The 15,145-nt window shown below is 50.4% G+C and overlaps 5 protein-coding genes across 5 annotated transcripts; 2 read left to right on the top strand and 3 right to left on the bottom strand.

The window, feature by feature from the left end:
- Positions 1 to 96: 96 nt before the first annotated feature.
- On the top strand, positions 97 to 1,831 carry P174DRAFT_511575 (CCDC90 family protein). Its single transcript, XM_024831801.1, has 2 exons — positions 97 to 1,276; positions 1,327 to 1,831. The coding sequence occupies exons 1-2, from the start codon at positions 172 to 174 to the stop codon at positions 1,707 to 1,709; spliced, it is 1,488 nt and encodes a 495-aa protein (XP_024684494.1). The 5' UTR covers positions 97 to 171; the 3' UTR covers positions 1,710 to 1,831.
- P174DRAFT_482683 (AP-1 complex accessory protein LAA1) lies at positions 1,820 to 8,414 on the bottom strand (the record flags this gene model as incomplete). The annotated part of the gene is made up of 9 exons (XM_024830733.1): positions 1,820 to 3,539; positions 3,596 to 3,897; positions 3,945 to 4,176; positions 4,229 to 4,237; positions 4,264 to 5,505; positions 5,558 to 5,917; positions 5,969 to 7,924; positions 7,960 to 8,052; positions 8,136 to 8,414. 9 exons carry the CDS (start codon positions 8,412 to 8,414, stop codon positions 1,968 to 1,970), a joined length of 6,045 nt encoding a protein of 2,014 aa, XP_024684493.1. The 3' UTR covers positions 1,820 to 1,967.
- A 246-nt stretch (positions 8,415 to 8,660) lies between these two features.
- On the top strand, positions 8,661 to 9,684 carry P174DRAFT_387711 (post-initiation translation factor DPC29). The gene is made up of 2 exons (XM_024823371.1): positions 8,661 to 8,898; positions 8,953 to 9,684. Exons 1-2 carry the CDS (start codon positions 8,685 to 8,687, stop codon positions 9,576 to 9,578), a joined length of 840 nt encoding a protein of 279 aa, XP_024684492.1. The 5' UTR covers positions 8,661 to 8,684; the 3' UTR covers positions 9,579 to 9,684.
- A 34-nt stretch (positions 9,685 to 9,718) lies between these two features.
- Positions 9,719 to 12,550, bottom strand: P174DRAFT_503159 (Mis6 domain protein). Its single transcript, XM_024831138.1, has 4 exons — positions 12,227 to 12,550; positions 12,111 to 12,173; positions 11,014 to 12,041; positions 9,719 to 10,959 (listed from the first exon to the last, which is right to left on the bottom strand). Exons 1-4 carry the CDS (start codon positions 12,246 to 12,248, stop codon positions 9,862 to 9,864), a joined length of 2,211 nt encoding a protein of 736 aa, XP_024684491.1. The 5' UTR covers positions 12,249 to 12,550; the 3' UTR covers positions 9,719 to 9,861.
- A 174-nt stretch (positions 12,551 to 12,724) lies between these two features.
- P174DRAFT_440510 (CLPTM1 family protein) lies at positions 12,725 to 15,144 on the bottom strand. Its single transcript, XM_024827064.1, has 4 exons — positions 14,901 to 15,144; positions 13,770 to 14,834; positions 13,226 to 13,711; positions 12,725 to 13,174 (listed from the first exon to the last, which is right to left on the bottom strand). Exons 1-4 carry the CDS (start codon positions 14,943 to 14,945, stop codon positions 12,854 to 12,856), a joined length of 1,917 nt encoding a protein of 638 aa, XP_024684490.1. The 5' UTR covers positions 14,946 to 15,144; the 3' UTR covers positions 12,725 to 12,853.
- Between the last annotated feature and the right edge of the window lies 1 nt (position 15,145).

The following is a 15,145-nucleotide window of genomic DNA, read 5'->3' as shown; positions in this document are numbered from 1 at the left end:
ATCATTATTCCGCGGCTTCTTCACCGCCCACGTCACGTTCCACCCACAACCAACTTCGCCGCGGGAAAGCTAGAATGCCTTCTTGCCAACTTCCTACCTGTGTACGCAACCCACTACGGCTTCAATACATGCTTTCTCGAATGATCTGGCGGTAGCTCCGACTGTTCCATTATGGCTTCCCCACGGCTACCATTTCTGTATCCGCATTTGATGCGCGCGATTAGAACATGCGAACCGTCCACCTACCGCACCATTCGGAGTCCGTCACATAGTCGTGCGTTTCACGCCAGTCGATATCGCGCTCAGGAAGCATATCACCGGCGGTATGGGCCCGCCGCCGAGGCCAACTTGCCTCCTCCGTCAAAACCCAAGGAAGAGTTGTCCAAAGAGCAAGAGTCGAAAACGCCAGCGGCGAAGGACGGCAACCACCAACTTGAGCAATCGCGGTCACAAGATGGTACCAAGCGAGACGTTCTGGACGGTTCACATGAGAAGGATAACGACCCAAAGACAGCACAACCTCGCGAGAGCCAGTCTTCGAATGAGTCGCACCCACAGGAGGAGTCCGAGCCCGACCTTGACGCCCCGGATATCCATGCTGTCTCCCCAGTTCCCACCGAACATCCGAGCCAAGATGGGCACAAACCTAATTCCCTTAACGATAACCCACTCGACGGTGTTCTCCATATGCCATCTCCTTCGTCGCCCTTAACCCCTACGGAAACATCATCTTCCGCTAATAAACCGCACCTGACTCCTGCCCCATATGTCCATCACTTCGATACCTACTCCCTCGTCTGCGACTTATCAAAAGGCGGCTTTACGGACGCGCAATCCATCACCATCATGAAAGCTATACGAACTATTTTGCACAGCAATTTGGACATTGCCAGACAAAGCCTGACTTCTAAATCCGATGTCGAGAACGAGACCTATCTGTTCAAAGCGGCCTGTTCGGAACTCCAGTCTTCCCTCCAGACAGCTCGAAATTCCGAAATGCAGAGGCAGCGTGCGTCCAGAGCACAATTAGAGCACGAGGCGGATATTCTCTCCCAGCGCCTGAACCAGGAACTTGCAGGCTTGAAAGACGACATCAAAGGAATGTTCAACGACCACAAGATGACGACTCGAGAACAGCAACGGAGCATTGATACATCGGTTCAGGAACTCAATTATAAAATTACTGTCTCCTTGAACAGCGACGGCAAGAGTGAGATTGAAGGTCTCCGATGGATCCTGACCAGGAGGGCCGCCATGGCTGTTGCTACAAGTGCCTGTAGGCCGTCCCTTTTTGCTCCTTGCAGACCTGAGCTAACCTACATATAGTCATGATCATTATTTTCCTCAAGTACTACTCCGTGCGCAAAGCGCAGGAAGCCGCTGAGAAGAAGAAAGAGACCCCGCCAAAGAGACCACCGAGAAGAGAGTTGCTCAAGAAGCCGCCCCACCGCCGACGCTACCTGCTGTCCCGGAGATCATTATCAGCGAGTCTCTTGGCTGATGACAATACAAGCGTTGCTCTACTGCGCTCTGGTCGCTCCTTGACTTATTGCTCTACTGATGTTTGTGGTTTTTTTCATTCACCCCTTCATACTAGACTTTCCTTCGCTGTATTTTCTCTTTCTTTGTGCTTGACGCCTGGTCGTTGGTCCTTGCGCGGACTCGTTACAGCACCACTTCGATACCCTGGGGATATTATAGAGGCTTGAGCGGATAGACGGACGGATACCGAGTCATTATTCGTTTCTTGTATTGATCATTGTAACTGTACTTATCTATCATTCTATATATAAACAAGACTCACGGTCAAGTGAGCCGAGCGTTCACTGTCATCTCCGAGTAATTGTCACATTCAAGTCATCATGAAGTCATGCGCACCAGGGAAGACGTAAATTGGTGGACAGCAGATATACAAGAGAGTCAACGTGAGAATCATGAAGAAATCGACAAAGAGCCAGCCGGGTCGTTTAGAAATCGAATCTGAGCGCAATACTCGGCATACTTTGCGATGCCTCCGACTGCGCACCGCTTGTTTCAGCTCTGCCAGCGCCAGCGCCAGTTCCAGGATCGGAACTTCGAAGAATTTCTTCAAGAAGACTCTTCTGGTCCGCCTTCATCGAGGCTACAAGAGCTCTAAACGTGGCCTGGTCCGCTCGAGCAAGCTCCAGTAGATGAGCGGCGGTTTCTCTGTATACCGGGTAACTCTCGCGTTTTGCGCGCGCGAGAAGTGCGGACATAACCAGGGAGAGAGCCGTGGGCAATTCACTTGCGGCAAAGGTAGTGCTGGTGGCGTAGGAGACTAGCGTACGTGCAATGACTGTCCTTGACTTCTCGGGGTCGCTTGGAATCTCCCCTTTGTCAAGGGGACAACCGACTAAGAACGCTATGAGACGGGGAAGGAGATACTTGGCAATGAGGTCATCGGTTGGTGATCTTGGTGTAGAGGTAAGGAGAATTGAGCGGATGCAGCCTGCAGCAACATTGGCAAGACCAACGTCCTGGAGACAGTCTAGGAGCTCGTTCAGGACACGAGGGATGGCAGGATCTTGAGGAGGCAGGATGTGGCCGCCGGTTGTTAGCAGGATCGTAATAGCAAGGAGTGTGTTTTTGGCACACGGTAGGGATGACTCGGACTCCCGTCGCTGAGCGATTGTCAAAGTCGTAAGGAAGCGTGTGAGACACCCGCGCAACTGGTGAGAGACGATGGCGAGATCCTGGGGTTCATCTGACGCGGAGCTCTTGGGATGGCTGATGCCATGGATAAAGTATTTGAACGTCGGAAGAGCCTGAGGCACTACCTCTGCTTGACACAGTCCGGTCGCCAAAATGGTGGTGAAGATGTGCAAAATGCATGCATTAAGGTCATTACGGATGATGGAGGGAAAGATGGAGGCAACTTGGACCAGAGATGAAAGGGCTAACCGAATAAGCGACAGAGAGTCATCCGACGTCACGTTGAATCGGGCCACAGAAGTGTTCTCACGCAGATTCGGTAGCAGCCCAGCCAGAACAAGGATGATACTTCGCGTGAGCTCGAAAAGCTGCTCGATGTCATCAGAAAGATGGTCGCTGCGCGCATCTCCAGCCTTGGCTGATGGGTGGTCCAGTGAGAGATTTCGCGCTATTTCGACAATCACGGTCTGGACGGGGGTTCCCTCAGTAAGGGCGAGCCGGTCAAAAGTGTCCATTGTCTCAGAAAAGATGGCTTCCTGGTAGATAGCATTCCCAGATATGACAGGCCGCAGGATCCTCTTGAGGGCTTGCAGGATATCCAAGCGCTGAGATGGCGTCGTCGACTGGTCAACCAGAGCTTCGAATGCCAAGCCAAAAAGTACGAAGAAGAATGCGACTGGCTCGTCACGGTAGTTGATATCATGTTTCTTGTCCGCCGCTTTCCCGTTAGGCACGTTTGCTTTTTCTTCCTCTCGGTCCTTGGGCTCCGTTGTCTTCCCGTCCAGGGCGTCGAAGACGAAATCGATATCCTTCTCGACTAAGCCGGCAATCGCGTCGACTAAACTCAGCCAGGAATCTTGATAGAACTACGGATTTTTAGGGTCAGCTTTGTCATGAGCATGCCTATTTTGACTGGGCTCACCTTCAACAGTGTTTCCCGGTTCAACGCCGCGTACACCTCATCTAGGTTGGTACTTTGTGGGCCAGTTCCCAAGCTACCTGAGATGTCCGGTTCGAATCTTAGCCGAGCATATTCTTGGAGAGAAGAGAGCCACAGAGGGGTGAGCGTCGCGAGATAAGGTTGAACGACCTCGTTCAGATAATCCTGGTCGATGCTTGCGATCTGGAGCCGTGCCCAAGCGGCGAACAGAGCCATCTTGACCATGACTTTAGCGTTGGAATTGAGACCTTTGAGATCTCCAAACTCCGTCGCGTCAGGATTTTCTAGAGAAAGTTAGCACTATTCAGGAACACTTCAACTGCGCACTTACTCGAGAAGTTTTCCAGCCCGAGAACCAGGACCTTCAAGATTCTGCCCATCCGTTCTACATTTGTCACAATTCCGGTTGCGATAAAAGTCGCAGAAACATTGATTGCCTCCGATGCCAGTTCTGGAGATGAATCAGCAGCAAATGCCGGCGTGAGCGCCGATCCGATCTGAGCTTGGTATTGCTCGAGGAGAGATGCCTCTGCAAAGTCTGGATCAGGAGTTTTGCCGAACATCTGGTATGGGTCAGTCATGTCTTCACCCTGTTGAAGAACGAGAGCCAGTTACCTTGAGAACCTGATCGATAATCTTCAGCCCCAGACTCTCAGCTCTATGACATTTGCGGTGGACGCTGAGAATGCCATCCGGACAATATCTCCAACCTTGTGCTGGAGGGCAAGTTCAGCAGGAATTGTCTGATCAGGCAAAATAGCCTCCTGGACTGTCGCCAACAGCTGACTCAGACAACTCATCACGAAATTGCGTGTTTGCCATTTCAGCAGCTCCTGACCGGCAACAGTTTCGTTTACGGTCTCCGACTGTCCTGCCCCAGCAATTGCAGATGCGAAACCTGCAACCTCGTCGTCTGGCATGTCATTGACAGCTGTCTTAACAGCAGATGTTGGTGGGATGTCCTCCACTTTCAATCGGGTCTTAGTCAACGTATTCTGGCAACGCTGAATCCATTGCTCGGTCTCTGTAAGGGCGGTGTGCTGCAGCCAGTCCAGAATCATATTTTTCAGGACCAGGTTATCAGGCGTATCATCATATGCAAGCCAGATCTGCTCTTCGAGACTTGGCGTGGCTGCTCGAAGGACAGAAGTAGCATCTCGCTTCATGAGATTACTCAGTGCACGAATGGCTACATCCCTCATCAGAGGGTTGCCTGCAGATAATTCATTTTGGAGACGCCTCACAAACCCTGAAAAGTCCACAAATCCCGGCGCGTACAGTGACATGTGATCTAAGCACTTGGAGCTCTCAGTGACCAGAGCCGGATTGTCCTCCAGTTGAAATTGCCGGAGGAGCGTCAGAATCAGGTTTCGCGTTTTTGTGATGTCTTGAAGATCAGGGCCGAGGACATTGATCAGTGAATCGACGCAACGACTTATTACGACCGGAGTGAGGAAGGTCATTTCGATGTTGGATGTTGCTAAGCTTGCGGCTTCTTCATTGTGAGTATCGGCATTGTATAGCTGAGCGAGCATCCCGAGCGCGCTGGAAACAAATGGTGAAAAGGTCAAGCCTGCGGAATTGGCTACTCTTTCTAGACCTCCAAGCGCCCAGAAGTGAACGACAGGGTGGGGATCATTGCAAAGTGACATTAAGACGCCAACAATCGTCTTGAGGTGCAGGCCAGCTGCCATACCACCTACTTGTGCGTGAATGCATCCCAAGGCTGCAGCACAGCCCGCACGTGCATTAGGCTCCCTGTTATCAACAATAGTATCGACCAACCAATTGACCTGTGTAGTCATAAGTGTGTTTCCAGCACTGTCACAGAGTCGTCCAAGTGCTTCGGCACCAATGGTTCGGACAATCGGATCTGCGTCAATGACGAATTTCTGTGGCTGTCAGCTAGAGAATAGGTGAATGGAGGTCCTCAGCATGTCTTACCTGCAACAGCTCCTGCAGTACTTTCTCAGTAACAGGATTGAGCCTGCCAGATGCTGAGCCACTGTCCTTGGCAGCGACTTTCAGCGCATGGAGTAATGCCACCGCAATGTTGACGATCATTGCAGCCTTGCGGCCAGGATTGCGCTGAAGGCTCTGGGATGACAGGAACGTTGCAATCTGTTCCATAGTGCTTTCCTGTACCTTAGGGGCGTACAAGCGAATAGCAACAGCGAACAGTTCAATTGCAGCATTGACGACCCCGGTGGCATGCGGGTCAGCCAAAACACTGTCTCTTTCACTCCTCGAAGAGTATAAAAGAAGAGAATCATGTTCGCTAGCTTGGCAGATAGGGAAAGTCAACTGCTATCGTTAGTTTGACTGCGCATGCCTACTGGAGGATGAAAGACTCACAGCGTCGTCGATATCTTGGTCTGATGAATCGACAGCTGACCAAGCAGGACCATTGTCGTTGTCCTGTTTGCCTGAGAGTGTTGCACGGATATATTGTCGGGCTAGGCCGGTGACACCAAATCCAAAATTATCGCAGAGATCCCAGAGAGTCTCAAACTGAGCGGTGGCAGCCGCTATCGAACTTTCCAGCGGAGCAGGTTGGGTGTATTCTGGATCGGCAAAGGAGGAGATGGAAAGCCTCAACAGAGTAGTCTGGGAGATGACATCTGCGTGACTGAGAGGATGGACATCAATCAGCTTAGAGAAGCACTGCAGAACCCGTCGCCGGACCATTGTAGCCATATCATGCAATTGCAACGAAGGTTGAAGGCGTTGCGAAAGATCCGCAACAGACTTCTGCCGAGGAAGATCGTCGAGAAATTCTACCGTATTTTGTAGCATAGCAGCGATTCTTCTCGCACCATCCGCTGTGATCAATTTGCTGTTGAACTCCATGAATACCAACAGGGATCCCAAAGCACATTCCCGTACATGTGCAAGGAAACTCATCTCTAGATACCCACGCTGAGCAATATTTTCCTTGCCAAGATGCTTGGGTAGCGCATTTTTCCAAAGTAACATCAGCTGGGACAGATGAATTTTAACGAAACTTGGTCCAAGGGGCATCAGACCTCCGATCAAAATCCATGCCACCTGTACCTGTGTACTCGCTGCCCGAAGCTCTGATTTGCCGCTGGTCTTCAGCAGATCAGTGGCCTGAGTGAAAACGCGGGAGAAGACATCAACAGAGCCATAGAGCGGTTGCAGTCGAGAGGTACTCAACATAGCCGACAGTCCGTTGGCGTACCCAACACAGCGCCGCGGCGCCTGCCGGGGCGTAGAAAGCTGCCCAATCTCTCTGCTCAGACTGTTCAAGCAGATGGTCACACAGGATATGAGCTGATGTGGGCAAGCAAGAACAAAGTTCCTCAAGCAGTGCGAAGCGTGGATTTGAACGGTGTAGCTGGGATGAGGGAGGACTTGGAGCAGTGCCTCGCGACAAGCTTCTGCCATAGAGCCGAATGCAGAGCCTAGGGACGATATCAAAGAAGACAATGCACTCAAAGTGCTGGCAAGTGTGTATTTGCTGGGCTCGCGGCGTTCTTGAAGGACCTGAGGATAGTCCTTAAGAATTTCGTTGATTAACCACTTAGCAGCATTGAGCTGGCTATTCTCGCGCAGAGTTTCCCGTCCAACCGTCTCCTCCAGAATTCCTTTAACGAATCTCCGGGTCATTAGGAGTCGGAATCGGTTATATGTTACTGTTGGATGGTTCAGAAGTTCAAAGAGGAGATGATTCGCAATCTGCCCGTAGCGCTCTTCGACAAGCTTATCGCCTAGGCTCCGCAGAACATATTTGTAACACGCAGCAATACCGGCTCGTGCGCGATTGGACGTTGTGCTTTTCATATATTGAGTGGAAAGTTGGCGAAGAAGATCCGGCAGGAGGAAGTATAAACCGGGCTCTGCCTTTTTGGAAACCGAGGACTCGGAAACTTCAGCCTCGTCTTCGTCCTCTCCGGGTCTAGGCGCGGGCTTTTTAGACTGTCTCTTCATCTTCTTAGGCTTGGGAACGGCTGTGACTCGCGCATCTGAGGCGTGCAATTTCACCAAGGCTTGCGCCAGACAAGCCGCAGCAGCGTGTCTGACAGGCGCAACATTGCTGTCAATGACTTTCCAGATCAGAGTCTTCAAATGATCAAAGTCATTCGCATTATCGAAGAAAGGTGTTGTTTTCACCAACTGCTCGAGACAGCGGCATGCGTGGACCTGGACAAAAGTGGACTTGTCACTGGTTGCGGCATTGCGAGCCTGCTTCCAGATATCCCGCGCTGTTGCTTCGTCAAGGGGGACTCCTGCACCCACGACAACCTTGCGCAAGATCGCAAAAGTTGATCCCGAAGTCCGGTATGGTTGCTGGAAGACTTCAGCAGTTTGAGCAAGCCCGATACCACAATTCCTGATTGCGCAAATACACTCTCTCCGGCGACCGCGAATACCTCTCCCAAACAGTGAGCCGCGGCGAACTTCGTCTTGAGCTCCGCCTCATTTTTGCCTGCATTCAGTATACCAAGAAGGTCGGTTACCGTTTCAAAGAGTACCCCCGATCCCCTTTGCCAAGTATAACGCCAAAAGAGCGGCCAAGGTTGTTGCGGATAACACGAGTGATCGTTGGCGACGAGAGGGTCAATATCTTGAATAGTTCCTTCTTCAAGAACTTCTGTTGCGATGATACACTCGCCGAATCTAGGTCCGAGATATATTGTACCAAGTCCGAAGTGAAGGTGAGAAGGTAGAGGTCCTGCTGTTCGGAGGGGAGCGCATGGAGCTTGGTAATGTCCAGCTCCGCACGAGGGGCCGCATTGTCGGAAGCAGCAGCTGTTGTTGCGTTTTCAGAAGAAGACATTGAATCTGACTGGCTCTGTCAGGCATTACCCATTAACCATATAACAAATAACAACAAAGAGAGGCAAAATTTGAAAATTAGTGTACGACTGAATCAGCCCCAGGTATGTTCCCAGCTGATTGCGTCGGTGTCCCCTTAATCGGGCAGTTGGCCCTATCGCCGGCCGCCGGAAGAATGTCGGTCCGTCTGCAGATGTATACTTGCGCCGTTCCTGAATCGCAAGTTTTATATGATTCTGCAGCTGCGGAAAGTGACACAGTCTGTTTCTCAATGGCATCGATAGTGAGCCGAAGATTGTTATTACAGCAACGTCGCCGGACGGGGCAATCGGTATGCGAGATATGTCGGAGTTTCTCCAGCGGCGCCCCGTTGCTCGCCGGTCACAATCGATGGTCACAGATCAAGCATGACAAGGCGAAAAATGACAAAGCAAAAAGCAGAGAGCGACAAACAATCGCAAAGGAAATTAGCAGTGCTACGCAGAGTGCGTGTCTGACTCCGAGTTTGCCGAGGTCAGCGCATGCTAACGTTTTTGCAGTGTGGGGAGCTGATCCCAAGTTCAACCCCCGACTAACTCTTGCCCTCTCCAATGCAAAACGTGCCGGTATACCGAAGACTGTGATTGAAGCAGCTATTGCCAGAGGCCAGGGAATAAGTGTAACCGGCGAGGCCCTGGAGTCGGTAACGATTGAAGCTATCTTACCCCATTCCGTTGCGGCGGTTATCGAATGCCAGACCGATCAAAAAGCTCGCGTATTACAAGACCTCCGGTATGCTATTAAAGACGCCGGCGGTACTGTCACTCCGACGACATATCTTTTCGAGAAGAAGGGCAGGATCATATTTGAGAAGAAGGAAGGCGTGAATACAGACGATTATTTAGACCAGGTCATCGAGGCGGGAGCGATTGACGTAGCGACAGATGATGAAGGCCGACTTGTGGTCTTTACGGAACCAACAGAAACGAAGAGCGTCGGCGAAACGCTCACAAAAGTGACCGGACTTGCTATCAAGGAACTTGACATAATCTGGGATCCGAACAAGGACACTATGGTGGAGTTGAAGGAGGACGATCAAGTCAGGGAGATTGAGGACATTCTGAATACTCTTCGAGAGGATTCTAGTGTTCAAGATATTTATCTGAACACATCTACGCAATTTTGATGACCATCAACACATGGGTTTGTCATGTATATATAGCGAACGAGTCTCACGAATACCCTGGCAGCTATAACATAGAATATAGAACATAGAACATACCATTACGTCCGATTTACAGATCCTCCTAATACCTTAGGAAATTACTGTATCATATAAAGGGCCGTCAATCTGCGCCGCCTTGACGGAGATCGACCGCTTTAGGGTATTATCAAAGCAAAATCCAATAGAGAACGTCTGAAATCCAACCAAGGCTTCCAAGTGTTCTCAACATTGGCCAACATCAACATCATTCCTTGCGTAAAGCTTTCATCGTACTGCGCATCAAGTTCCCAATTCCACGACTTCCTGTGGCGTCTAGCCAGTCAAGCATGCGCACCCTGTACTCCTGCCATGTCAATTTGACACCACCGTCTTTCTCAAGTGCACTCAGTGCTTTCTGGGTCACGGGTTTCCTCAACCTGGGCTTGCCCTCGGTGATGTTGTTCTCTTCCTCTATGTCAGCGAAGCAGCCGGCTGACATGTTGCACAGGGCTACATGGTAACTGAGAGAGAAAATGGAAGATAGGTTGAAGGAAAAGGAAGCCTCGCGCTTCCTGTCTCGGGATGCCTCGTTCAATTCCCGAGTGTACTGTGTGAGTGCACTCGTCGTAGCAGCTGGCAGGAGACAGCCGAGTGCGTTTGGATCGTCGCCATTGAGCCCTCGATTTCGCCAAACCAGATTGCAGACGTCCATGACGTAGCCGTTGAATTGGCCCACCAATTCAGTCGGATACAGCGAATCTGTAGAGTGTGGTAATTGAAGGATTTCGGAAGTCAGAGATGTTTCGAAGGACATTTTGTAGCTGGCGAGAACCGAGCTAATGATGGAGATGCTTGAGAGAATCGGTGTGAAAACGAGAGTGTAGACTGTCGGAGCTGGAGGAATAGTAAGACGGATCTGGCCATTCACAGACGCATAAGAGAATAGGTCGGCTAGAACGCAGTAGAACTCGAGGACAGATAGGGCGGCCGGTTTGTGAACTTCCACGTCGTCGGTATTGGATGGTTGCACCGAAAGACTCTCTAGTATTGACAGTGCCAGCAGTTCCGCATGCGTGATTAAGCGACCCAATGGTTTTGATTCTGCAGAGACAGAAGGTGAAGTCCTCAGCTTCACACCCCATTGCCGAATAAGTGAAGAGTAAAAGTCAAGAATGACTGTCATGGAGAATGGTCCGCTGCCCATTATGGCAGCCTCTAAAGGAGACAGAAAGTTGGCTCGTAAAGTATCGAAGTCCTGGATGGGGAGGTACTCAAGAAGACTGAGAACCTCTTCTTTGTTGTCGCGGCCGTTCCAAGACAAAAGATATCGTCTTAGAAAAGAATGGACTGACGCAGGAATATCCTGCAACAAACTGCGAGTTAACAGGTGTACATCCATGGGGCCAAGATGGCATACCTTTGTATAGCGCACATAATTCACAATGAGACTCAAGATGTAACCTAGAGATTCTGACGTGGCTAGTTCTTCATCTTGAGCATGCTCCAAACTTTCGTCAAAAAAGCTGCTCAGCCAATCATCTAATCGGAGCCTCACAGGCTCCGGTTGAGCTAGGTATAGATATTTCTGGGCTATGTTGTCTGCAATTGCGGAAATAATCTGATTTGGAAGCTCAATCCGGTCGAGCTTTTCAACCAGGTGGTCGACGCTCCGCAGCTCTTCTAAAGAGGTACGGTTGGATGACACTCTCGATGTCTGGAGAACAGGAACGATCACTTCCATTTTCCCTCTTTTCGCCGCTCCACGATGAACTACTTGAAAGCTCGATGACTGGACCGTCTGTACTTGCTCCAGATTTCTGTCTTGAAGAAGCCTTGCGTGACTAGTCCACTCGGGGTCGGGATGTTTGAAGACCAAGCCTCTGCGTCTCAAAGCCCCGAGATCACCCACGATGATGTCTGGATAATAATTCTTGAAGACGTTAAGCAAACCGATGAGTTCTTTTTCTTCCGCGCCGGCAGCATTGACCAGTTCCATAAGAGCTTGGATCCTGAAGGGCTTGACGTGCTTCCGCCTTGTGGTCATTGAAAGCAAATGGCATAACGGCTTGCGGAGACTGATCATATCAAGGTGATTGAACAGCACTGCGTAAAGTTTAGTGAGGTGCGACCTGTCCTCGCAGAATTCGTAGATGAGGATGAGCCATCGCAGCAGGGAAGCCTGTGTAGCAGGACTCGGCTTGTTCTTGCTGGGACCGAGGCAACAGACGACCTGCGTGACAACCTTGGAAGAGATCCTGTCTATCGGATAGAGATTTTTTATCAAGGTAGTAATTGTTCCTTGATCAAGGTGATTATTTCGTGTCAAAATGTGGATCAATCGCTCCAGTGCAGATGGGCTGATGCCGCTTTCATAAGCGTTCGAAGCGATTGTTTTGGCCAGTTGACCGGCATCAGTGTATCGCTTCTTTGAGGGTACATAAGCAACTGCAATCAAGCATCAGCAAGAAAACCTGCGAAAATCGGCTGAAGTACGATAAAAACAGGCAAGCAGACCTGCTTCTAGATGCTCAAGTGCATCAGCCAGGTTACTCGGCCTGGGCTCTATGCCAGACGGGCCTGACGACTTGTTAGCGATGGTAATCAATCCGAGGGACCTGGCTGTAACATACTACTTTGTGGATCGGACGACATCAATCGTAGAATTTCACATGAATATTTGGTTCAATTCAAATACTGTCGCGTTCCCTTTCTCTGGTTGGCATCGGCAGTATCGCGGTACTCCACGTTTTGTTGGGGTTCTTCGCGTTCCGTCGACGTCCCTTCGCGCCAATGCGATATTATGCGAATGTCCATGCGCCGACACAAATCGTCTTCTTGCCAAAAAAGAAAACAGTTGGATTTGAGAATCAGGCTGAATCATTTGCAGGTTAATGCAACGGTTTGTGACTTGTATCCCCAATCGTGCATTCCTAATGGGTCGCGGGAATTGTGAGCTTAAACCGAATCTGGCGATCAACCATATGGTAGTCTACTACGGAGTACTGCTCCCAATTAAAAACGGCTGTCCTTGAAGTCGAGAAAGTGTTTTCACTTAATTGACCTACAGGTGGCCATCGCTTCGGTAACGCAGATTCTACGGTTAATCGGGCTGAAATATCAAAAGATACCGTTGATGAAGGTTTAAGCTCATGAAGAAAAATGTAGATTTTGCTGAAGGCAAATCTAAGCTTTCGTTCAGGAGTTATGGTATATAGCTCCTCCCGCATCACACAGAGGAAAGGCATTCCGAGTCATTCTTACTTCCTCTTCCGTGTCGACTTCTCAGCATTGTCCCTTCCAGACGCTTCAGACACCGCCTCCAACTTCTTCTCGGATTCGGCTGCTGCCGGCTCCTCTGCCTCCTCATCGCTGTCGCCTCCCTGTCCAAATTCATTGACCCGCTTGTAATCAACCTTGTACTTGTAGCTCTGATAGAGCCAGACGAAGAAAATCACATCATCTCGGAGAGTGGCAAGCCGGTGGAGCCATGGCATCTTGACGGTAAATGCGAACAGATCATCGATGAAGGTGTTGAGGAATTTGTACGTCAAGGCCTTGCCAGGCATATGAGCAACAGACTGTTGACAATATTAGCTTCATTACAGGGGTATGAATCGAGGGGCACCAACCTTCAGACGGTAGTTGATGTAAAGACTGGGAACCATCATCAAAAAGCCATATGCGTAAACGCTGCCGACAAGTGTTTCAATAATGTAGGAGTACCACGACTTGTGTGTGTTGTAGATCAAGCTGTAGGCTGCATATGCACCGAGGAGAGGCACAGCAATGATGTAGAGCCAGCGGAATGCAATTTCATCATACTCCTTGGTCTTCTTCTCAGTTTCCGAAAGCTTGTGCTTATCCTCGAATACCACAACGTAAGGAAGGAAAGAGTAGAAAGACCCCGCTGGCGGCGCACGCAGACGCACGTTCACTGTCTTGGTGATCTTCCACGCCTCCAGTAAGATACCGAAACCTTGACTGGCAAGGATCATCCAAGAAGTGTTTTCACTGTTATCCATCAAGTAGAGGAAGATGACCATCTGCATGAACACGTTAGCCAAAATAGTGCGGACTGAGGTCCCAACAACGTCCTTCTTCTTGCGCCAGTGAGACTAGAGGAGACCCATTAGTTCGACTACATACTGTGGCCAAGTGAAAGGAGGAACGTACAATGTCGTTCTTGAACGCCAAAGTTTCAAAGATCATGTGCAGAATCGTAACCACACCAGTTGTACCAAGCAACCAAATGTTCGTGTTAAGGAGGACTTCCTTGACCATCTCAAACTCAGAGCCATCGCCGCCGCCAGGCACGGAGCCTCCAAATGCGGCTTGCCTGGCGTTAGCCTTTGCATTCTCGTCCACACTTGCCATCATGCTAAACTTCCAGTTGGCCAGATTGCTCAGAGTGATCCGCAAAGGCATCGTCTTCACGGTAGAGTTGAGCTCGGTCATATGGCTTCGGAGTTGCCAGAAAGTATTCAGGTACAAAATAGGATAGTACCACCCGTTCTGACCAGAGGCATCTCTTGCGCCGGTGGCCTCGAGTTGCATGTGATGCCGAATAGCAGGGTGTACTTGGCGGTATTTCTGGACTCCGGAATCAGGAATCAGCGATACCGTGAAGTTGGGGTGGTAGTATGAGGCAATAGAGGCATCCGGAATGCTGTTGTCTTCTTCGTCCTCCTTGGCATCGTCCGCACTGGCAAGCAAGTTCTTGAGCTTCTTGACCTTCTTCTTGGGAAGGTAGTGGTTCAGTGGGCGGAAGAAGTGCACAGCACTATCTGTGCTATAATCCTTAGCAGTTGGGTCGAGTTGATGTCCAGTGAGCGCAACATAGAAATGCGCCCAAAGCGTTCCATTTTGCTGGACTTCCCTGGGAATCTCGATGGTAGTGGCGATTTCCCTGGTGTCACTGTAATTACCGATCGTGAAGTTCTTTTCACTTAATACAAGAGAATCTGGTGGGAGCGAGCTGAGAGAAGGAAGGACAATGGAAGGCGAGACGTAGATGCTGATATCAACGGCGCTGTTTGGGGGCCAAATTGGAGCAACGGTGTCGGGGATAGGACTGTAGTCGGCGATTTCGCTGCGAGGCGGACGAGCTTGGAAGGAGGTCAATTCGCCAGGCTTCGCTCCAGATCCAGCATTCTGTGACTTGTTTCCGAAATATTGAGAGATCAGAAACTGCGTCAGCATAAAAATGGCGAGACCCTGAAGAGCACCCTTCAGGCCGGACTAGAAGGACACGAGTGTGTGTTAGCTCAACAAGGCTTGCGGGCGCTGGTACAAATGAATACGTACGCCGCCAGACTCCTGCTCTTCCCTGCGCTGTCTCTGTTCTGGCATCGTGCTCTGCTGACTAGAGATTGACGATGGCAAAAAAGAGTAATAGTCTCGAAAAGGAGGGAGGGGAAAGGAAAGGTAGAGCCATACGCGGACAGCCGACGGTCGAGAACCGAGCTAGGTCCACCTTGGCGGGCCTTACGCCATTACGGAGTATTAGTAGCGTTCTCGCTCGGCGGATACCATGGTCAATGATGTCGTCT

This window comes from Aspergillus novofumigatus (assembly GCF_002847465.1).
Source record: "Aspergillus novofumigatus IBT 16806 chromosome Unknown P174scaffold_3, whole genome shotgun sequence".
In the NCBI taxonomy this organism is placed as follows: Eukaryota; Fungi; Ascomycota; class Eurotiomycetes; order Eurotiales; family Aspergillaceae; genus Aspergillus; species Aspergillus novofumigatus.
Note: the sequence above shows the minus strand (reverse complement) of the source record. Positions and strands in the feature narration are given on the sequence as shown.